General features: G+C 39.5%; 1 protein-coding gene across 4 annotated transcripts in view; it reads left to right on the forward strand.

Annotated features, from left to right (window-relative positions):
• Positions 1-1,923: 1,923 nt before the first annotated feature.
• LOC114031456 (probable palmitoyltransferase ZDHHC14) overlaps positions 1,924-23,576 on the forward strand; it is a 326,338-nt gene continuing 304,685 nt past the window's right edge. For all 4 annotated transcript variants that reach the window (XM_027846519.1, XM_027846521.1, XM_027846520.1 and 1 more), the window contains exon 1: positions 1,924-2,611. In XM_027846519.1, the coding sequence (XP_027702320.1) occupies positions 2,367-2,611 (245 nt within the window). In that variant the 5' untranslated portion in view covers positions 1,924-2,366. The remainder of the gene's footprint in view (positions 2,612-23,576) is intronic.

Genomic DNA, 23,576 nt, shown 5'->3' on the forward strand with positions numbered 1-23,576 from the left:
TCGCTTATTCGTCCAGCCGAGTGACGGCAGCAAAGCGAGGGAAGAAGGAAAGGAGGAGGCGGAGAGAGAAAGAGAGACTAGCTCCTCCCGCTTCTTTTAATGTCAACTAGGGGAATGGGTTGATTTGACACATTCCCAGTTGCTGGGAGATTACCCTGTGGTTATTAGGCTGGAAGTAGAGGGATGGATGGGCGTGAGAGGAGGGAAAGGGGAGGCAGTTCCCATTCCGGCTGCTGTAGGGACTCCACAAAGAAAGAAAGGAAGAGCGACAGCAACAGACAGGAATAAAATGAACAAAGACTGAGGTCTAATACTGGGGAATGAGGGGTAGAAAAAGAGGGAAAGCATGGCACAGATAGAGCTAACGATCATTTAGAATCTATTATTTTGGGAGGGAAAAATAGAAGCCACTCTATTCCCCCTCTCCCTTCCCCCCTTCTTTCGCTCCCTGTGCTGGGAGAAAAGAGACTGGAGTCTTTAGTGGCCTGAGAGAGGAGTGGGAGAGGCTGGTCCAGCAGAGACCTCTCCCTATAGAACTGACTTCCTTGGTGAAAGAAAGAGGAAGCGAGCTTCCCTTGCTTTGCCTCTGCGATTCCGAGCATTGATTATTTCTTTAATTACCCCAATTCCCGGTCCCCCTCAGTGTATGGACGCCTCCCCTGTGCCAGACGAGGAACATGAGGGTTATGTGTCCGTAAATCTCTTGGTAACTGGGGTGGAGGCTCCAGGAAACAGCCGGGAGTAGGAGGGGTGAGGGGACTGGATACTTTTCTTTGGTTTCCCCCTCATTCCCGTAGAAGTCAAAAGAACGAGCTAGTCACTCGGTTAGCCTTTTTGTTTTTTAATATTGTTGGTCCGGTGGCAGCCGCTGTCTGGAAGAAGAGGCTTCCCAGCAGGGAGGCGGACAGAAGTCTTTGCGTGTTGTTGGGAGTGCAAGCTGCCTTGGAGGCGGCCGCCTAGAGCTGCTTGCTAGGGGTGTGACCTTTGCTTCTCCCAGGGGCGACGCGAGCTGAGGACCCCCGCAGCTGCGCTTCTGCACCGCGCTTCAGTACCACGCTCAGCCCTGGAGCAAGGAGGTGGCGAGTGTGGTATACCCTGAAAGAGAGGGAGTCCTGAAGTGATGGGGAGCAGCATGGGCAAGCTGAGACCGGAGGAGCGGAGCACCAGCCCAGGGCAGCAGGGTTGCCCCATCTGAGGGGCTTAACCTCGGAGAAGGAGGAGAAAGAGGAGGAGCCCCAGGGTGCAGAAGCAACCAACCACTCCCGCCCCACAAACGCTTACACCCATCGCCCACACCGGGGCCGCGAGGAGGCGGAAAATCTCAGAAGCGCCGGCCCGGGATCCTGGCAGCAGGAGCCGGGGAGAGCATTTGCAAACAAGTGTCTGTCGCGGTCTACCCAAGGCCCACCCCTACCGGCGTTTCTTCCTCACTCTGGGGCAAGCGGAAGGCATTCAGCCACCCGCCACACAATCCGTGAGCAGCCGCTGCCGAGATCTTGTCCTCCTGCTCCTCCTAGTCCCGTAGTCCCAGCTCCGCCAAGGCGTAGCTGGGTGTGGAGAAGTCCGCTTTACAAACAGCTGGGTAGATTGGGGGCTCTCAGCTGGACTAGTGCCTGGGCATTCAGAAGGATCTATTCCGACAAAAGCAACGTGGTTTTGTTTTGGATTTTGTTCTTGTTTCCCTCCCCCACCCCCGGGAAGCTTCGGGGGTGGCTCGGGCTACCATCTCTTTTCCATCTCTTTCTCTCCGGGGAAGAGCTGCTGCCTGGAGAACGGATTATGATAAACCTGGCGAAGGGGAGAGGAGCAGCTCGTGAAGCTCTCTGCGCGCCCACAGCCGCTGCCCCTACAGTCGAGTTCAGAGCCCGCCACCCTAGACATCCCCCAGCAGGGGTCATCTGGAAGAGGGATTAAAAATCAACTACCAGTGCAGTGAGAGGGGCACAGAGAGGAGAGCGAGTGCACTGTGGTGTGGTGTGGACTCTGTGTGTGTGTGTGTGTGTGTGTGTGTCGGTGTATGTGAGCGCGTATGTTTTGTGTGTGGTGGAGGGTGTCATTTTTCCTTCATTGGACTTAATTTCATGACCCCTCCAACACGTGATAGAATTGATGAATAATAGTGGGGTGGTGGGGAGCTCCTTCTCTGAGGAATCTTTCTACTATGACAGCCTTGGTCTCCAAAGGGTTAACTTGGGCTACTTGGCAAAGTTATCACTGGAACGGTAACCTATTTGGGGAGTTTTAATTTGAGCTTGTGCTGGCGGCCAAGGGGCTCTCGAGAGTGGGGTTGTTTTAATTAAGTGGCTTGTGCTTTTTTGGGGGTCGGGGTGGGGAATTTGACCCCCCCCAATTGTCTACCCTCTTTGATGACTCCTGGAGGCGGTGGGCCCATGAAAGACTGCGAGTACAGTCAGATCAGCACTCACAGCTCCTCTCCCATGGAGTCTCCCCATAAGAAAAAGAAAATCGCGGCCCGGAGGAAATGGGAGGTTTTCCCAGGAAGAAACAAATTCTTTTGTAATGGGAGGATCATGATGGCTCGGCAGACGGGCGTCTTCTACCTGACCCTTGTCCTCATCTTGGTCACTAGCGGACTCTTCTTCGCATTCGAGTAAGTGGACCATGTAAATCTATCTTCCTTCTCAGGCCCATGCTTCTCACTCCTCTTTTATTTACTTTCGTTTTCTAGAAGCTGTAGCTACTGTATATGTTATATAACCAATCTCGGTGGGAATTATTTATGTTTGTTTTTGGATCGACAGAATGAATGCTCTCCTGTGGCAGGTTTCTGAGAACAGAGGGAGAGAGTGCAAAGGGTCCACACTTTAGTTAACTCCCCGTGGCTTTACTGTTCTCGGGATGAACAAGGATGGAGAGCCACTGGTAACTGACCTTTTACTTCCAGGAATTGGCCAACTATAAAAGTATTTAAAATTTACTTATAGGTAAAGACATTTGGGGCATTTTATGACCCTCACTGAGCATCAAATCTGTGATTTCCAAGAGATAATGGGAGATTTTGCTATTTCAGGTATATAACTGCAACCAACCCAGTAGGCATGTAGTTGATTTTGGTTTTAATACTTGTTAAATGATCAGCCTTTTGGCTAACAGTTCATTTGCTCCTGTTTGTGCCTAAAAATATTTCTAAACAATTGCCTCTTTACTTATTAATAGATTTCAGAAACAAATCACCTTCAGGAACAGGTGATTATGGAGACTTCAGGCCTGTTTAACAAGGATGAAACTGAAGGGGAAGCTTCTTATTCTAGAAACAGCCTGGTTGGGCTTTGTGATTTGGTCTGGTAACAGAATGCATGTGGTTTGCTTACTATTTTCAGGAAAACCAGATTGCGCCAATTGCAACTCTGCCCTTGTGCCAGCTTATAGAAGGTCTTCTAATTTATTAATAGGTATTAGGTAAAACAGTTCAACTATGCTTTAGAACCATATGATTATCATGGAATCCAGTAATATGAGGACAGATTCTTAAATTGAGCCTCAGATGATAGGAGGGCTCATGGCCAGTTTGTGGTTACAGTGTATCTATCCATATGCATGTGTGTAAACAGAGATATAGATAGATTTTCTTTTAGCCTCAGCAGCTGAGCTGTTGCAGGCATGATGGTACTGTTTCAGTAAGCACAGATTCTCAGTTGGATCAGATTAATTAAATCAACAATGTTTACTTTGGGCCCTGATAAGTAGAATGGCTTTGTACCTTGTGTTTGCTTTACTAAATGTGAGTGCATAGAGTGCAAGTGAATGATCTCTTGACAGAGTAGTAACCTTCATATAAAGACATCTAAATTACTGAGGTGAAATAATTTGTATTTGAAAATTCTAAGCTATAAAAAAAATTTTTTTTTTAAGTAATGTAGTTAGGATAGATTACCACTACCATTCCTTCAACTTTTTTCCTACCTACTCCCTCCTCCTACCCCCATCTTCAAAACAAAAAGTTCTAATTTAAATGAGTTTTCCAAATGTTTTCTTGGAGTTTAATAATTAGGACAATGGTATCTTTTTTGAGAATAAGTAGCAGGAATGCTGACTGGGGACTGGTGGCATGTCTAGAAGAGGCCATGTAACTCATTAGAACCAAAGACCAGGTTGCTGTTCTGTTGTGATTCCGCTACTACCTTGCTGTGTAAATTTAGGATAGTTACTTGTTCTTTTAAAAAAAAAAAAAACCTGTGAAACAGGGAGCCATTCACGGGACATTTTATGAAAATTACTAAGTGCTTTGAATTTAAGTTCTAAGCACTTGGAAAGTAGAGACCCTTCATAATTCCACGGAAAAGTCATCTATTTGATAGATGGTCCACTAGACAGAATTCATTGTACTAGTAACTTCTGTTCGAAGTTTGTCTGAAAGATCAACTGTATTTAAGATCACATGTCAAAAGATCTGTTTTCTGTAGGTTCATGGGAAAATGGACATGAGATAATCTTTGTTTTGGTTCATCTACTTTTCTGGCCATTCCAAGCATATAGATTTGTTAATATGGTCACAAAGACCATAATGCTGAGCTTTGTTTATGAACATGTTTGATGTAAAATAATAAATATTCATGTCATATATACTAAAAACCCCACTACATGGTTAGTGAGTCCCTAAGTTATTACTTACCAGCTTTTATTTTGCCTTCTTAAGCACAGCATCTAATGAAACTGCGGTAAATTTGTTTTCATTTCTTGATATATTCATACTGCAGGGTATGTTTTTTTCTAAGTAAAGAGTTCCCCATAGCCCTCTCTAGCAGGTTGTTAGGCTCTTGCTCTGCGTCAGCATTGTGTTAACTGGTGGGTGTAGAAATAAAAGTGTGTGCTGGGATTTTATTAGCTACTGTTTGCAGTAACATTTTAATACCAGCTACAGGTCTATCTCTGTATGTTCTTCCTGAGTTTGGTTTAGGTAGCTTTGAAATTCAAGGAACCAGGTCACTCATCCTTGAAATAATGGTACAGTTGAGAAGTGTTACTTTTGGAAAATACAGAAGTTCAGATGGCTCATGGAAACTTGATTTTTTTTTCATTAAAAACATGTGCTTACGTATTCACATATCCACTAATTGCTAATGGCATGATGAAATCAAATAACTTTAGCCAATTCAATTTCATAGGATCTGGAAGAAAAAATGAATGATGCTGTGGAAGTGAAATATAGCAGTCAGTACCTACATTTTATGCCTGGATATCTTTATTTTTTTTTTCTGCGAGGCAGTTGGGGTTAAGTGACTTGCTCAGGCTCACACAGCTAGCGTCAAGTGTCTGATCTGAGATCATATTTGAACTCAGGTCCTCTTGACTCCAGGACTGCTGCTCTATCCACTGTGCCACCTAGCTGCCTGCATTTAGATAGCTTTAACATTAATAGAATTCTGCTGTGCAACATTAGACTCTGTCTGGCTCTAGCTAGAGGAATGGAGATACCAAATTGTTAAAAAGAATGAGAAAACCAGAATTTGTAGCCACTCCACAAATTATTCTGCATCAGACTTCTTCTTTGATCACTTCCTGTTGCAACTTCTCCTGACCTCTAAATTTTAAAATTGCTCAGTCAGGTTTTAGAGAGATAGATTCATTATTACCCAGCAAATAGTTCTGATGGTGAAAGGACTTCAGAAAGGACTTCTTAAAAACTGATAACTCTTTTCACTAAGATTACTTAGTATCTTGAGTTAAGTATGTGAGAGTAGTCAGAATAGTAGGTACAACTAAAGAAATCATAGGATGCATATGTCTCTATATAGCAATTTTAAAGATACAAAGTACCTTGTGGAATATATACACACACATGTTATATAATAACCAACGACAACTAGGATAGTTTCCCATCCTCCATTTTCTTGGCTTTGAATTCTTTACTTTTTTTTTTGGCTAGGCAATGGGGTTAAGTGACTTGCCCAGGGTCGCACATTTATTAAGCAGTTCCTAGGAACTGGGCTAAGTTCTGTGGATACACTTTTAAAAATCTATAGCCCCAGTTCTCAAGGAGTTTAGACTTAGAGTTGGGAGGGACCTGAAAGATAATCTACTCTTCCTTTTCTGAATTTTACTGGAGGAAATGGGAGGTCAGGAATGGTGAAGTCATTTACCCAAGGTCACCTAGCTATTAAGGAAAAAGATCTAGAATTCAAACCCAAAGCTTTCTGACCAGTGAAATACACACTGTCTAAAGCTACATGTTCTGTTCCCAGAGGAAGGGCTTATGTACAGGTGTGAAGAGCATGGCTCTATGAACTCATTCATGCTACCAGCGGTACCAGGAGGCAGTGACTGTGGCTCCATTCATCACTGAAAGAATAGGATTATTTACAGATATGACAGAGACACTTTAATCATTTTCTAAGATAGCCCAGCCCAACACCAAAAAAGAGTTGGGTTTTATACAGAGACAATAATAAGAATCTCACCTCCATTTTTTTGATTTCATAGTGTATTCCTGGCAGGAGGAAGGGCTGTTTTTATCCCCCTACCCCCCAACAAAACAAAACATATTGGAGTGCTGATGAAATGTGACAGAATTTCAGAGGTATAATCATAACTATCTTTAAAAGGACATCTGAGAAAGTTGATTGTGTGGATTGCCAGAGCATTCCTTTTACTGGTGAGAAGCTCCAAACTATCTCTGCAGCATAGTCAATTATATACTCTGAGAACTACAATTTGGAAAGATCAGTGGACGTTATCTTTGTAGCATGATGAATAAAGAAAATAAACTGGAAACAGTTTTGAGGCAGTGTTAATGGCAGGTATTAATACAGTAATATGTGTGTTTAGAATACATGGACTTATGATGCCTCCTCTCCCCCCCAACTGCCAATGCCCCACCCTAGCAACGATCTTGCATTTACATTGTATGTATTTTGTATATAAATATATGTATATGAGTGTGTGTACATGTTTCTTCAATAGATAATAAACTTCTTGGGGCCAGAGACTTTTATTTTTATCCTTTTTTTTTTATCCTAACCACTACACTACACAGTGGCTGGAACAGAATAAGCACTTAATAAATGCTTGTTTATTGATTCACATTAATGAGAAAAATAGCAATAATGATGTATTTCAGAAGTAATTTAACTTGTTCAGTTTCCTTATTTATAAAGAATAGTAATAAGATATAGAAATCATACACTTATGAAATCTCTTTGGCTTAGAAAATAAAAATGATTTGAATATTTTTCTAACTAATTCTTTTAAATGTCTACATTTGTAATTTAGTAGATAGTATCCACTCAACTATATAGATGGGAAAACAGAAGCAGAAATGGTGGTTCATTTCCCCAGAGATATTCAACAAGCCAGTGCTGAAGCTGGGAAAGGACATATTTCTCATTTCTCTTGCAACTAGGTCCAGGGATCTCTTAATTGCACTTCTTTTTTTTTTAATTGAGTGCTTTGAAAATACAAAGTACCTTGTGGCATATATACACACACATATATGTAGTATAATAACCAACAACTAGGATAGTTTCCCATCCTTCATTTGCTTGGCTTTGAACTCTTCTTTTTTTTTTGGCTAGGCAATGGGGTTAAGTGACTTGCCCAGGGTCACACAGCTAGTAAGTATTATGTGTCTGAGGTCGGATTTGAACTCAGGTCCTCCTGAATCCAAGGCTGATACTCTATCCACTACACTACCTAGCTGCCCCTTTATACTTCTTTGGAATAAAACCTTTCTGATATTATTGACCATCAAAATTTTATTGTTTTCTCTGTTAGTTGGCTAGGGTGGTGTTAGGTAATTATTTTTAGGCTGTGTCTGCATAAACATCAAAACTCTTCATGCAGTGTAAGGGTGGATATAATTGTAGACAGTCTTTTCTGTATAGCAGAATTATTATCTTCTGCCAAAAAAGTTTTGATTATAGGTTTTGTGGAAACTAGTCTATTCCACTGCAGTGGAAAATAATTGTCAAGAAAAGACACTTGTAATCATTGCAGAGGTATAAGTAACCTGGTTACTTATAGCAATTTTAAAATAGGAACTTAAATGAAACATTAGTTTGGTTCAGATTTTGTTTAGAGGGTATTCTGATAGTTCTATTCATAAATTTTGGGTATGTAATCTTGGTTCCAGTTCAAACTCTCTTTTCTGTGATTTCATGCATTTTTTTTCCAGGTCAAATTCTTTTTGAATCAGATGGTCTTCCATTTTCCCCACTTCCTTCTTTATCCTTCCTTGCTTTCCTCCACCCTCTTCCTGTGAGGAAATACCTTTTATTTGTTCTGGGTTTTTTGTCATCACTTTATAGGACTGACTTGGCAGGACATGTGTTTCTTACACACTAATTCAGTAGCTACCATCAAATGGTGGCTTGTTATAGCCTTCAAGCCTAGAATGGCCAGCCTTCCCATTAGAGACTGAGAAAGACAATTTAGCACCTGATTAGGGTAAATGATCTTCTCCTAAAATAAACACTTCAGTTAAATTGTTACATTTTGTTGTCTTAATAGTTTCTAAGGACCAATTATAGACAACTAATAGCCTAGCACTTAGTAGGGATAGGAGCTGGACCTGTGATTTCATTGGCATATGGAGCTCCCAGATGATGAAATTTCCTCTACCCATGCAAATCAATACTTTTCCTGTAACTTATAGTCCCAGGGTGTTGACTAGGGTGAGGAGAAGTGAACAGATGTGCCAAGGGTCACACAACCGTCGTGCGTCAGGTCTTCCTGGCTCTGAAGCCATCTTTCTGTCCACTACTTTCCTGCTTCTTCTTACACGTAGTCTCTTCCTTAGTAAACGCTTGTTGATTGATACACTGTTTATGGCAAAATTGAAGGAAATACAAACACCTAAGTACATTGAGGTGCTTCACACACTCCCAAATATGCAATTGGTATTAGTATATATCGCCCTGTTTTTCCCTACTCTGCTATTAAAAATAAAATTTTAACTCTTACTCTCAGGGTATTTTGGACCACATCCAAAGTTCCTCAGGTGTCTTTTTTTGTTTTCCAGCTAGTGGAGTCTTAGAATTTGAAGGGTCATCTTTTCCAACTTCACCTCCAATTAAGGGATCCTCTCTACAATAACTGACAGGTGGTTTGTTGTCTATCCTTTGCTTAAACACAATCTCTCTCAACATGCTTGCAATTAAGGCCCTTTTTGTTCTGATGGCTAGCTTCCAGTGGTTTAGATTTTTCATCCTTGTTAACCACCCAAGATCTCAGTGTCTGGGTGGAAAACCTGACTACAGCTATCACTTTTCAAGAAAAGAAACTAAAAGCAGTATCATGGGTAAATATTTATTATTTTTTTATGTCTTTCCTGAGATTTTATATATATATTTTTTGGGGGGAGGGGGCTAGGCTATAGGGTTAAGTGACTTGCCCAGGGTCACACAGCTAGTAAGTGTTATGTGTCTGAGGCTGGATTTGAGCTCAGCCAGGGTCGGTACTCTATCTAGTGTGCCACCTACCTGCCCCGAGATTATATTTTTCCAAGTAAGAAAATATTTTTCTTTTGCCAGACTGGCTCCTGCCTCCATTTCTCTGCTATATAAATTTGGTGTAAAAGTTAATTTGAAATTATCATACAATTTGGTGCTTCAATAGAGCATTGGGCCTGGAATCAAGAAGGCTTGAGTTCCAATTTAGCCTTAGATTCTAGGTCTGTGACACTGAGCAGGTCATTTAACTTCTGTTTGCCTCAGTTTCCTCAATTGTAAAATGGGGATAATAATAGTACCTACCTTTCAGAGTTACCATAGAATCAAATGAGACAATATTTGTAAAGTGTTTAGCACAGTGCCTGGCACATAGTAGGTACTCTGTAAATGCTGCTACTGCTACTGCTGCTACACCTGCTGCTACACCTGCTGCTGCTGCTGCTGCTGCTACTCTGTAGCTTGCCTAGCAATTTTATAACCAGGCATCTGCTAGAGATTTTGATAAAACCATTTTAAATTCTTAAAACTTATTCCCTTTCTCTGCACTGTCTCCCCTACCCACCCAAGTCAAACATTTTAAAGCAGATATGAACAGAACAAAAATATAGTAGTTTTCCTCATATTCTCCAACTAGGCTTTAAAAGCTGTTAAGTTAAATTCCTTTGAGAAGTGGTTGTCAAAGTATGTAAAAATGGTTTATGGTTGGGAAGTATGTATGATAAAACATACAACAAGCTGTCTTATGGTTAAATGCTATACTCGGGGTCTTGTTTTATCTTAAGACAAATCTAAATAGGCAAAATTATGCCAATTTAAGTGCAAGTCACTTGGAAAGGGATTTAAGCCCATAGATTACACTTTAGTATTTAGGTACTTCTCAAAAAATTCAAATAAATTTTAAATTTTGATTAATATGATCTAAAGTTGTTTTGGGGGGCATTATTCCTATTTACAGATGGATTGTCCTCTTTAGCTATAAAGTAAATGGAATTGAGATGGCCACAGGGAGCGACATGTATTATTGGGCCACCTACTTTCTAAAAGCAATGTCCTCTCACTTCTCATCCTTAACTTTATGAGATAATTTTAGATCATTTACTCCTTATTAAAGCCTCTCCTCCCTTTGCTTACATGGTATCATGTGATTCTCCTTTTCCTTTGTTGTGTTCTTTTTCCTCTTGCATCATATCATAAGACCAGAGTTTCAAGGCTCTTTAGAAATCATCAAGTTCAACCCGTTCATTTTATAGATGAGAAAATGGAGGCTAAGTAACCCAAGGTTACTTAGGTCAATATGTAACAGAGTGTGCTCTCTCTCTCTCTCTCTCTCTCTCTCTCTCTCCATATATATATATGTATATATATATATACATATATATATATAGTTATGAAGGTTCTCAAGGCTTGGTTTTATCCCTCTCTCTTCTCCCTGTATTCTTTCCTTTCTTTGAATTAATATTATCAGGGTTTTCCCTACTATTTGTCATTTCCGATTCACCTCTCTAGCTCATCTTTCCTGCCCCCAGTCTTTTTTTTTTTTTAAGTTACTAGTTACCTAACTAAAGTTACCTTCACCTGAATGCCCACTGACACCTGAAATGTAATTTGATGATTCTTCCTAAAAGGGCATTTCTCATTTCCTCCTCACTCTCAAAGATGTGTTTATTCTTCTAGTTGCCACAATTGTATTTTCAGAATTCTCCTTCCTCTTCATATGCACTCAGTAACCAAAGTTTACCAGATTTTATTCTGCAATAATTATTCATTCATCTGATGATTCAAAAAATATTGGAGTGCTTACTGTGTGTAGATTTTTGGGATTTGTCGTTTCTCTTTTTCCATTGTGCCTTGTTGCTCCCCACCCTGGCTCCCTACTTAGCACCTTCCTTCTGGGATTACCTCCTATTTCCCCAGTACATATCTTGAATATGCATATTGGTTCTCATGGTTGTCTCACTCCATTAGAACTTGAGCTTTGTAAGGGCAGAGACCAGTGCTTTTGCCTTTCCTTATATCCCCAGGCCTTAGTACAGATCTTAGTAAGATCTTAATAAATGCTTGTTGGTTGATTGTGAAGTCAGTGGCTTCAGGCCCTCATCCTTTTAAGTCTGGATCACCTGCAGCCTTATAACTTGTCGCTCTTTCTACATTCTTTCCCTGTTCTGTAGTCGACACCCTACCAGAATAATTTTTCTCAAGCACTGTACTTGTCATATCTATAACAATAACCTTCATTTTAAAAACATCTAATATGTACGAATCAGAGGGAGTCCTAAAGCTTAGCCAGAATGTTTTTAAAGAATAGAGTAAGAATATTACATCTTCTGCCTCTTTGATTTTTCTAATGGTCCAGTCATGTTGTTTTAATGCTGTTCTTCTGCCCTGACTACTATTTCTTCATTTGATGCCTGTTTGAGGTGTGTGCTTCCACAAATTAGTACATACTGACTAATACCCAGAGCTTGAAGGGCTGTCATTGGCTGTGGTATGACATTCCTTTACCTTTTTTCTTTAGTTAAAAAAATTATTTGTTAAAAATAATTTTTATTTCTTTGTGAGAGGGCTAAGGTCATCCTTAGTTGGGGAGCAGTGGGAGTAGGCCTTCATATTCCAGTATTTTTGAAGCCTCAGGCCTTTGATGTGGGAGCTATTTACTACAGAGTCATAGGAGAGGTAGACTTGTAGCGGTGAAATCAAAGGTCCATTTTTTTTTTTAATATGAGACAAATACTTTGGGACAGGGCAGCCTTCCCAGCTTTGTCTGGGGAATAAATCAATTAATCATCAAGCATTTATTAAGCTCCCACTGTATGCCAGGCACTCTGCTATGTGTTGAAGATACAAATAGTACACAAATGAGATAGTCCCTGCCCTCAAGAAGTTTGACAGAGGGAGGGGTGGGAGAATGATAACAATATGTTCAAATACAAGTAAATATAAGATATAAACAAACAAATAATTAAATGATTTGTTCAGTTGTTTCAGTTGGGTCCAACTCTGTGATCCCATTTGAGATTTTCTTGGCAAAGATACTGGAGTGGTTGCCCATTTCCTTCTCCAGCTCATTTTATAGATGAGGAAACTGAGGCAAACAGGAAGAAATGACTTGCGCAGGGTCACACAGCTAGTAAGTGTCTGAGGCCAGATTTGAACTAAGGAAGATGAGTCTTCCTAATTCCAGGCCCAGCATTCTATCCAACTAGCTGCCCTAATTAAATGATAGGGGCCTTCAGCAGTTGGGAGAATCAGGAAATGCTTCTTGAAGGAAATAGCACTTGATCTGAGCCTCTAAGGGAGCTGAGGATTCCAGTCAATCCCCAGATATTTATTAAATGTCTACTGAGTGAAAGCCACCTTCCTAGGTGTTGGGGAAAGAATTACAAAAAATGAGATAATCCTTATTCTTAAGGGGTTACATTCTAATGGGGGAAATAAGAAGTATACATATCTATGTGTGTAGATAGATATATAGATATATATCTATCTGTGTAGATAGATCAATCTATCTTTATATATGTAGATATAGGATGATTCTGGGATTACTGTCAGAGGTAAGGGGAACTACTCCATGGGATACTGTCTGTACAAAGGTGGGAGATGAAATGCTGTGAATAAGGGGGAATAACATGTAATTAGCCTAGAGAGATAGTCTGGAGATGGATTGTAATGAGCTCTCAATGCCAAAGAGGAAGAGTTTATGTCAACCTAGAGGCAACTGGGAACCTCTGAAACTTTTTGAGCAGGGAGAGGGACGTGGAGAGACTTGTATTTTAGAAATACTACCTACCAGTCTAGCAGCTATGTGAAAGATGAATTGGAAAGGGGGAAAGGCTGAATGCATGAAGATCAATTAGAAGTATATTGTGTAATAGTCCTAGTGAGAGAGAATGAGGATCTGAAATAGGATGATTATTGGTATGAGAAGAATGATAGGCATGGATATGAGATGTTTAGAGGTGGAATTGAAAAGACTTGGTAACTTGATTGGACATGGCTGTCAAACGAAAATGAAGAGCTGAGAATGAACCTGGGTGCCTGGAAGAATGGTGGTGATCTTGTCAGAAATAGAAATTGGGAAAGTAGAAGGAGGGGTAGATTCAGAGCTGAGGATTGGAGGGCTGGATTTTGGAGTCTTCAGAGTATATAGAGAAAAGAGAAGTGGTACGTATATCCATGTGAAGTGGAAGCAGGGGAGCATGAATGATGATCTCACATTGGAGAGGCAGAAAAAATACCGTGGCAGAGCTCCGCCCATAAAACCCGAGGAGAGAGGATTCAGGAGGAGGGATTGGTTAATAATGCCACAAGCTGTACAAAGGTCAAGAAGGATGAGAACTGAGAAAAGACCCCTGAATTTAGCAGTAAAACATCATTGATACCCTTGGAGAGAGCAGTGTGGGTTAAATGGCGTGTATGGAAACCCAGATTGCAGAGGGTTGATAAGTGAGTGGGAGGTGAGAAAGTAGAGAAAACAAGTGTAGACAGCTTTTTCTAGGAGTTTGGCTGGGAAAGGGAGCAAGCAAAAAGAAATTCTATCCTGTTTCCAAGTGCTAGTCATGCCACACTGATATCTTTTCTCCCTAACGCAGTTTAAAATTACCATAGCATGTAATTTAAAGCAAACCGTTTACTACATGTAGAGATTTTTTATTTCAGCCTTCTTTTCCTACTCAAGATTTATTGTAATCAATGTAGATGAGAGCCTGCTATATTTTCTGCTGATGTGTGTTATTTAAATTTTGTATGTACTCCAGTGCCAACAACAGTGTTTTGTATACAGTAAGCACGTAATAAATGGTCCATACATGGTTTAATAAATGAATGAATGTCTAGTGGTTGTGCCATGAGCTTGCCTAATAAATGTTTGATAAGTGGATGAATGAATCTTTCTGTATTGTATACAAAAACAATGAGCTAGCCAAAGGGCAGACATCTTTGTTTTGATGATTACTGTGTATTTTGACTCAACATAATGTTTTGTGGTCTTACGCAGAAAAGAGGGATAATAAAGGTTTGTTAGAGATCTGCATTCCACCTGGAGATTTCGATTTGTGATAGCTTCTGAGTCACTGATAGCTGACTTCCTGACCTGTCTACTGAGTTTCCCTGAAATGTAGAGTGAGGTAATTCATGGCCTCAAACCTCATGTTAAGTTGTGACTTTTGAGTGGGTCTCAGAGATTGGTGCAATTTAAAACAGTTCCTCTTCTTAGAACAGCACTTCTTCTTTTGGCCTTTAAATGCTAATCATTTCCTATACCACATTACTGGGTAGCAGATATTGCCCATACAAGCTCTTGTGACCTGTGCAGTCCTATACAAATTTAAGGCATGATCATTATTAAGGTGACAATCATCATTATGACATTTTAGTTAAATTTTGCAATCTTACACTGTCTGTTTTTTTGTATAGCCAGGGAGAGGAATTATTGCCTTAGATTATCTCTCATGGATGTGGAATTGACACAGATTCAATTCCTCCTTCAGATGATAGCCATCTTAATTAAATTCTAGAATGATCCTCCAATACTAGAGCTAGAATGATCCTCCAATACTAGAGGTTCTTAACCTCTTTGTGGCATGGCCCCCTTTAGCAACCTGATGAAACCTACTCAGAATAATGTTTTTGAATAAAGATGATTACAAAGGAGATCAATTATTGAAATACAGTCATCAACATATTAAAGTTCATGGACTCACGGTTAAGAGTCCTTGCTCTCTATACATTCAGTTAGTACTAGTTTATTTAGGATGATAGTATTAATGTTCTTCTGTCAATCACAGGCAATTATGCTGTCGGTAGAAGCCTGTGAGAAGACTTTCTGTTGACCAATGCTGAATGATATTATGTAATCTGCCCTCAGCCATCGTAACATTATGATATGGCCGGGGAAAAAATGCAGTTGGTTTTGGTTGTTTTGGTACAATGGACCATGAAAACCTTCAAGCCAGAGAGTAGTTTTGGAAGCCCTTGGTGCTGAAGGCAACCATGTGTGCTTCCTAGACCCCAGATGACCCAAAGGCTCCTCACTGTTTGTTTGCTCAGTTATCCCATTCCTGAGATGAAGTGTACACCAAGTTCTCATTTAATCCACATCCTCTTCTAGCCAGGAAGCAATTCAAATTGTATTCTTTATTAAGACCAAAAGACTGGGAGTTGGAATGGTAAAAATGCCAAAAGGCAAGCTCCCTTTGCTGAACTCTCCAGCCACAGAATTTGCTAAACAGAAAAGGCTGAATGGTTCACTATAAAAATGTCATGCCATTGAAAATTAAGATAAGACACTCCTCCAGGCTGAGGAGGATAGGAAGTTGTTGTTTTTAAGGGAAGTTTCATGTATTTGTTCCATGGCTGGGAGGCGACCCCACTTAATGACTTCTCCCTAACATGGAATATCAACTAAACAGAAATAGGGTGGTAAGAAAATAAAATCAGTCAATCAGTAAGCATTTATTAAGCACTTACTACATGTAGGCACTGTGCTAAGGGGATGAAGATATGAAGAATAGTGAAACAGTCCCTACCATTGAGGGGCTTACATTCTAATGGGGGAAACAAGATGTGAACGACTATGTTGAATCAAGATACATACAGAGTAACTTGGAATTAATTCCAGAGGGAAGGCACTAGTCTTTTAAGGAAATAGGGAAAGGCTTCTTGCAGAAAGTTTTTAATTTAGATTTGAAGGAAGTTAGGGAAATCAGGATTCAGGGGAAAGTATTTCAGGCATGGGAGCCAGCCAGTAAAATGACTGGAGGCTGGAGATGAGGCATCTTGTACAAGGAACAGCAAGGAGACCAGTGCCATTGGATGTGAAAGTATGTGGAGGGGAGTAAATTGTAAGAAAACTGGAAAGACAGTGGAGGAGTGGGTTATGAGGGATTTTAAAAGCCATACAGAGGTTTTATAAATGAAGTGCTTCCTTTCCCTCTCATTGCCTTTCTTGCTACTGTGTGGAACTTTTCTTCCTCATTTTTCTGCCCTGCATTTGGTGGTAGTGGCAGAGCTAAGAATTCAGATGTATTGTGCCAGATCCTATGAGATCTCGTTGCTGTTCAGAAGACATGAGGAGTCCACGGAGAATCTACACATACTATAGAAATGTGCAATTTCCCAGGAATCATCTGGCCAGTTTCTTTTAAAGAGATTGCACATGTCTTTCAGGCAACCACGTAGATTTTCCTTTCTCTAGTTAATTTGGGCTTTGAGTTTTGTTTGGCTTTATCTTGTTTTCCAGGGTGGAATAATGTGAGTAGTTATAGATACTCTAGAATAGGTGTTGTTAACCTTTTTTTTTTTTAAACATCATGGGCTCCTTTGGCTGTCCAGTAAAGCCTAGGGACCCTTCTAAGAGTAATGTTTTTAGATACATAAAATAAAATACATTCAATTACAAAGGAAATCAATTATATTGAAATACAGTTAGCAAAATATTTGTTAAAAAAAATCCACACGCTCCAGATTAAGAAACCCTAATTGAGAAATGAGTTTGAACAAATATTCTTTCTTGTGAGCCAAGAAGAATAATGAAACAATTTCATCTGGATATAATAGTTTATTTTAACTTGTATAGCTGTAAAGATTTATCTCCTTCATCTGAAATGTAGGTCTTACCATTGTAATGTATTATTTAAAGATATGGTATATTTTCCATTCACAGAAATTAATTCCACCTTGATAATAGCTTTTTAAAAATTTAACAAATGAGGGGGCAGCTAGGTGGTGCAGTGGATAGAGCACCAACCCTGAAGTTAGGACGACCTGAGTTCAAATCTGGCCTCAGACCAAAGACTTCACACTAGCTGTGTGACCCTGGGCAAGTCACTTAACCCCCATTTGCCTGAAAGTAAAAAAAAAAAAAAGAAAGAAATTTAACAAATGATACTGATGTTTGCAATCAATGTGAGGAAATATGATGTGGTGGGAAGAGCACTGGACTTGGAGATGGAAGAATTGAAGTAGTAGCTCCACTGCTGGATATTGAGTCAGGAAGACCTAGATTCAAATCCTGCCTTTAATACCAACCAACTATGTAACTTTGGATGTCACTTAGCTGCTCTAATTTCAGTTTCTTCATCTCTAAAATGAGGGAGTTGCCTTCAGTGAGCCCTCAGGTCACTTCCATCTCTAAATTTGTGATTCTATGATCCTATGACTAGCATTTGAATTCCACCTCAGATATTCAAGATGTAACCCAAGTCAACTTATTTAACGTCTTTGACCTTCAGTTTCTTCACTTGTGAAATGGGTATAAAAATACTAGCCCCCTGCCTCAATGAGTTGTTGTGAGGAACAAATTAAGTAATGTAGATGAAGCACTCTAACGAGCTTATATCACTACATGAACGTCAATTATTATTATTAAGACTTGGATTCATGACTGGGCTCTGACTTATTAGGCATATGATGATGGACTAGCCACTTAAATTTTCTGAACCTCAATTTCCTCGTCTGCAAAAATAATTATAATGGTTTTTCCACCGGGTTGTTGTGAGGAAAACTCTTTGCAAATTTTAAAGTATCTTATACATATAAGCTATTTTAATTATTATAATCTACATTAACCAACATAGGTACAAAGAGTGAATTCCTAGATTCTGCTTACTTTGAACAGCTCTGCCTCACTTAAATTCAGTTCTGGAGCAAGTCAAGACATCGCCCTAGTGATGTCGTTGGTCCTCTTCGAGAATGAAGGACCAGCAACAACCACAGTAAAGGGCAGGTGTGGAAAGCAACTGGTTAATTTGGTCAGTGTAGACGGCTAGTCTAGATAACTCAGTCACCAGAGTAATTTTTTAAAAATTGAATTAACTGCTTTTGTAGGATTTAGAGCTGGAAGAAGTCTTAGAGATTATGTAGTCCAATCTGCTCGTTTTACAGATGAGAAAACTTGGATTCAGAAAGGTCAGTGGTTTGCACAGTGTCACACAAGCTAGTAAATAGTAGACTTGGCATTTGAACTCAAGTCCCTTGATTGCAAATTTTCATTATTTTCATGATAACCTTCTGCCTCTACTGATCATAATAGCTGGCTTTTCCCATAGATGTGTTTTCTTTATGAATTTCAGGTGACTGTATTATGCACAGCTGATCTTTGATCCTGACTTTCTTGAAAGGAAACAAAACAAAACTGGGGTGGTAAAACTCACACATCCTGTAAATATCACACATCCTCTGGCTTCCATTCCTATGTGCCATCCTGGTTATTCTTTATTCCTCTTAGATTCCTCTTTCTCCTAAAATGAGCATTTCTGTGTCTCCTTCCCACCTCCCAGCCTTCTCTTAATGTTCTCTCCCTAATATTTGTTTCGAATTATTTTTTAGGAAGTTAAGTATTTTGTTTGAGTTCTGCTTTGTAATCTCACAAAGCATGTCACTCCTATGTGTTTTCTACTTATCTGAAATGCAAACTTTACTCTTAGACTACAACCCCAAACTGTGAAGAAGTGACAAAAAAAAAAAGTCTCTGTCGAGGTACAAGAGCTGTTCAAAGTCTTGTCACTTAAACCATACATTTTATTCTATAGGAGAAACCTCTTCTACCTCAGAGCCAGTGAACTGTTCCTTAATACAGTTTCACAAACTTTCTTATCAAGTTTCCTAGCACACAGTAGTTTATTAGCAGGGGGAGCAGTCAGCCTGTTAGAGCCAGGCAGAATGAACAGCAGTGACAAATGGTGGCTTACTGGAAAAGATGAGTCAGAAAATCAAAAAGTATCTATAGAACTATATTATATATCATGGTCCATTTAGAAATATAATAGATATTTATGATGATGCCTGGGGTCATGAGGAAACTGGTAAATTCTCTTCTGGATCCTCTGTTTTAAGGAGACAAGGAAGGTGATGTGGTTTAGAAATTTTTAAAGAAGCAAAAATGGTTAAATTTTAAAAAAGCTTCAGCGCTTGAATGAGTAGCCTTCTGTTATCTAGGAAATTCAGTCGTGGAAATTCACTCAATAGGAAATTCACTTCATTCTGGAAGGAGGTCATATAAGGAAGGTGTTATGTTGCTATCGTACGTCTCTTCTTACTCTTCTCATTTTCCCTCTTTCCTCACCTTGTGTGTGTTTCACCTTATGCCTAGTTTAAGATAAATTTGCTGGTAGACTCTGTCATTCTTCTAAACCCAAAGGTGTAGTCAAAGTTTTTTTTTTTAAATTTAAGTTTAAATTTTAGGGTTTTTTTTTTTTTTTTGGTAAAAGTTTTCCTAGCTCATTTGTGGGGAGCCAAACATGAGATGTTTCCTGTGCCCTTAAGTTCTTTGCCTTAAGTGGATATGTGTATTTCATCCCAGCCAAGCGGAAGTAAATAATGTGTTAATAATCATAAGTGGAAGCTGCAACCACTTTCTTCTGATGCACTTAAATCACATCTCTTACATTACGCTGCTTGTCTTCCCAAGGTCCTTATTAAGAAGCTAGAAAATCGATCGTGGCCTTACAGCTTACTGTGATGGAATCTGAGGAACAGCAAAGTTGAAGTGAGATGATGAAGGAAGGTCTAGAGTCCAGGTCTCCTGGCTTTTTAGTCCTGAGTACACTTCATTTATAGACATAAACTCTATAAACAACGACGAGCTCTCACGCTTTTTCATTCCTCTGGGTTTTGATGACAGTTCCATCAGATGCCTTTCATCATCCCCCTATTCTCCTTCAGATCCTTCACTAAAAGATCAAAAGTGTCAGGATTTTCTTTCCATTGAGAAGCAGCCAGTGATGGTCGGGTGGTATCTTTCCTTTTCTTTAGAAGTAGCAGTACTTTGAAGCCCCAAAGTATTATTATTATGATTCCCCATTCACGTACCCCAGATGCTGAGGAAGGTGGATCTCTTGGACTTAGGAGTTCTGAGCTAAAATGTCGCTATGCTGATTGGGTGTCTGTGCTATTCAGTATTAATATAATAAAGAAGGAGACACCAGGGTGCCTAAAGAGAGACCAACTGGCTCATGTTTGAAACAGACCAAGTCAAGAGCTGCTTGGCCAATCAGTAATAGTTAATAGCTAGCATTTATATAATAGTAGGATCAGGCAGTAAATAACCCCTGTACTCCTAGCCTGGGTAAGATAGAGGGACCCAATTTTTTTTATCAGGAAAAAAATCAAAAGCTACATAAAAATAAATTAATATGTCTTAAACACATGTTCTACAGGAAAAAAAGATCAGTGTGCATGCCCACTTCAATGGGAAATAGCCCAGTGCCCTTTCACTACATAAATAATAATGGACTTATTTTCTATCCCTGTGGAGATATAAAATGTTTTATATGTAATCTCACTTGATCCAACAACTGTGTTGTAGTACACACTGACAGCATTATTATCCCTGTATGTCAGATAATAGGACTATAGGTCATAGGGGTGTTAAGTAACTTGCTGGAAGTCACACATATAGTAGGTGGCAAAGAAACAGAGCAGAGGACTTAAAACTCTGCAAAATGGATAGAGCGCTGAGACTGGTGTCAGGAAGACTTCTCTTCCTGAGTTCAAATCCGGCCTCAGATTATTATTACTAACAGTATGACCCTGGGTAAGTCACTTAACCCTGTTTGCCTCAGTTTCCTCATCTATAAAATGAGTTGGAAAAGGAATAGCAAACCATGCCAATATTTTTGCCAAGAAAACCCCAAGAAGAGTCAAACATGACTGAAAAATTATTGAGCAACAACAAAGAGAATCAGAACAGAGGACTCAAATGCAGGTATTCTGACTGAAGTCCAGCGTATTCATTGCACAATGATGCTTCCTACAGGTAATATTGAGTGGCAGGGTGATGAGGCAAAAGAACAGAAGAATCAGGGGCTAAGAAGAGAGGTAGTGATTTGTGTGAGGAGGTTTTTGCTTATAAGTGGTATTGTGATCACTTCCTAGTGCTTTGAATTACCCTCAAGACTCAACTTAATTAAAATCTTCCATGTGAAGTCTTTGCTGATTCTCCCCAGCTGCTACTCCTCTCCCTTCCAAAACTGCTTTGTGATCATTTTGTGTATATTCTGCACATACTTTTGTTGTTGTTCATTTATTTCAGTTGTGTCCAACTCTTTGTGACCCTATTTAGTGATTTCTTGGCAAAGATGCTGGAGTGGTTTGCCATTTCCTTCTCTAGCTCCTTTTACAGATAAGGAAACTGAGGCAAACAGGAGTAAGTGACTTCCTCAGGGTAACACAGCTAAGAAGTGTCTGAGGCCAGATTTGAACTCAAGAAAATGAGTCTTCCTGACTCCACTGTGCTACATAGCTGACCTGTATATGTGTATATTACCTCCCTTAGAAGCTCTTGGAAGTCCAGAACACAGTGCAAAAATACACGTCTTAGGTGCTTAATAAATGCCTGCTGATTGAGTGATTCTATGACTTAACCAGCATTCCTTCCAGGGATGGCTCCCCCTTCCATTCCCAGCCCGAGAAATGCTGTTATGTGTCTTAGACTGGACTCTCAGACTGTGGTTGAGACTTGGGTAAAGATTGCTAACAGTGATGATTATGCAGTCCTTTACTGACAATAATGCCCTAGTGTGGAGGAGCTCTGGGTGTTTCCCAGTTAAGACAACAGATTTTGAACGAAAAAATACATTTTATTTTCAGTCAAAAAAGACATTCATTTTGAGATTTCCCGTTACATAGTGTTCTGTTCAGCATCATTCATTATTTATTTGTTAGTTTTTATTTAAATAATCCTTTACAAGGATTTACAATTTCCTTTACAAGGGGAACTCATGTTTGGACAAAGATCCATAGAAATATGGGGTAAAGTCAAATTTTCAGTAGAGTTGTTTCAAATAATATAACTTATAAATTAAAAAACCACTTAAAATTAATTTTAAAGTATTCTGAGTGCTGCTAAATTAAAAAAAGTTTAATGTTATTGCATCTCAATCATTAATGGGACATTTATTAGTCAATATGACCATTCTTTTCTCTTTATTTCATATTTTTATAGATTTTCACGGTTAGGGGGTCTTCTGATACAATACTCTCATTTTTGAGATGAAAAAAACTAAGGTTTTAGAGAATTAATCAGTAAATATTAACCACCTTCTGTGTGCCAGGCACTGTGCTAGGCACTGGGTATACAAGTATAAAGAATGAAATGATTCTTGCTGCAGTAAGTACATATACTTAGGAGCTATTAATAAAATGTCACTTCAATAAAATGGAACGGTTCTGCTAATTAGTGTTTTGATTTTACATTACTTTTTCAATAACGATCTGATCACTGAGCAATGCCTGGCACATAGGTGCTTAATAAATGTTTATTGACTGACATTTATTTATTGACTGAATTATTATTTTTCCTTTGCTAGATAATCATTCACATTGCAAGTTTCTGTCTGGCCTCTCTTCTCTTTTCTCTCTGTACTTTCTCCCTTGGTGAATCTCATGAGTTTCCATAGCAGTGCTGGTGATTCTCAGGGGTATATATCCAACCCTAATCTCTTTCTCTGAGCTCTAGTACCGCATCACAAACTGCCAACTGGAAATTGTGAATTACATATTCCATAAGCATCTCAAACTTGACATGTCCAAAACAGAACTCATTATCTCTTCCCTCATACTGAACTTTCCCCATTTTGAATTTCACTATTACTCTTGAAGGCACCAACATCCTTTCAGTTCACCTTGATTACCCGACTCCTCACTTTTCCCAAATTCTTGTCATTTCTATCTCCAGCACATCTCTTGTATACTTACCCTTGTCTCCACTCACATAGTTCTTACCCTCCTTTGGGCCCTTATCAACTTTCATCTGGACTAATACAATAGCCTCTAATTAGTCTCCCTGCCTCAAGTTTATCTTCACTCTCTTCCATCTGCCATGTAGCCCTGCAATGGAATTTTCCTAAAGCATAGGTCTGATGTGCTCCTCCCCTACTCACTAACCTTCACTGGCTCCCTTTTGCCTTTAGGAACAAATATAAACTCTTCTGTTAATATTTAAAGCTCTTCACAACCTAGCTCTATCCTAATTTTCCAGTCTTTTTATTCATTATTCCCTTCTATGCACTCTATAATCCAGCCATATTGGCCCCTTGGCTGTTTCTTACACGCAGTGCTTCATGTGTTGTCTCGTTGCCTTTTTTCCTTTTTTTTTTTTTTTGGCTAGGCAGTGGGGTTAAGTGATTTGCCCAGGGTCACACAGCTAGTAAGTGTCAAGTGTCTGAGGCCAGA

The sequence above is a fragment of the Vombatus ursinus genome, unplaced genomic scaffold, assembly GCF_900497805.2.
Source record: "Vombatus ursinus unplaced genomic scaffold, bare-nosed wombat genome assembly UNPS02015175.1, whole genome shotgun sequence".
Classification (NCBI taxonomy): domain Eukaryota; kingdom Metazoa; phylum Chordata; class Mammalia; order Diprotodontia; family Vombatidae; genus Vombatus; species Vombatus ursinus.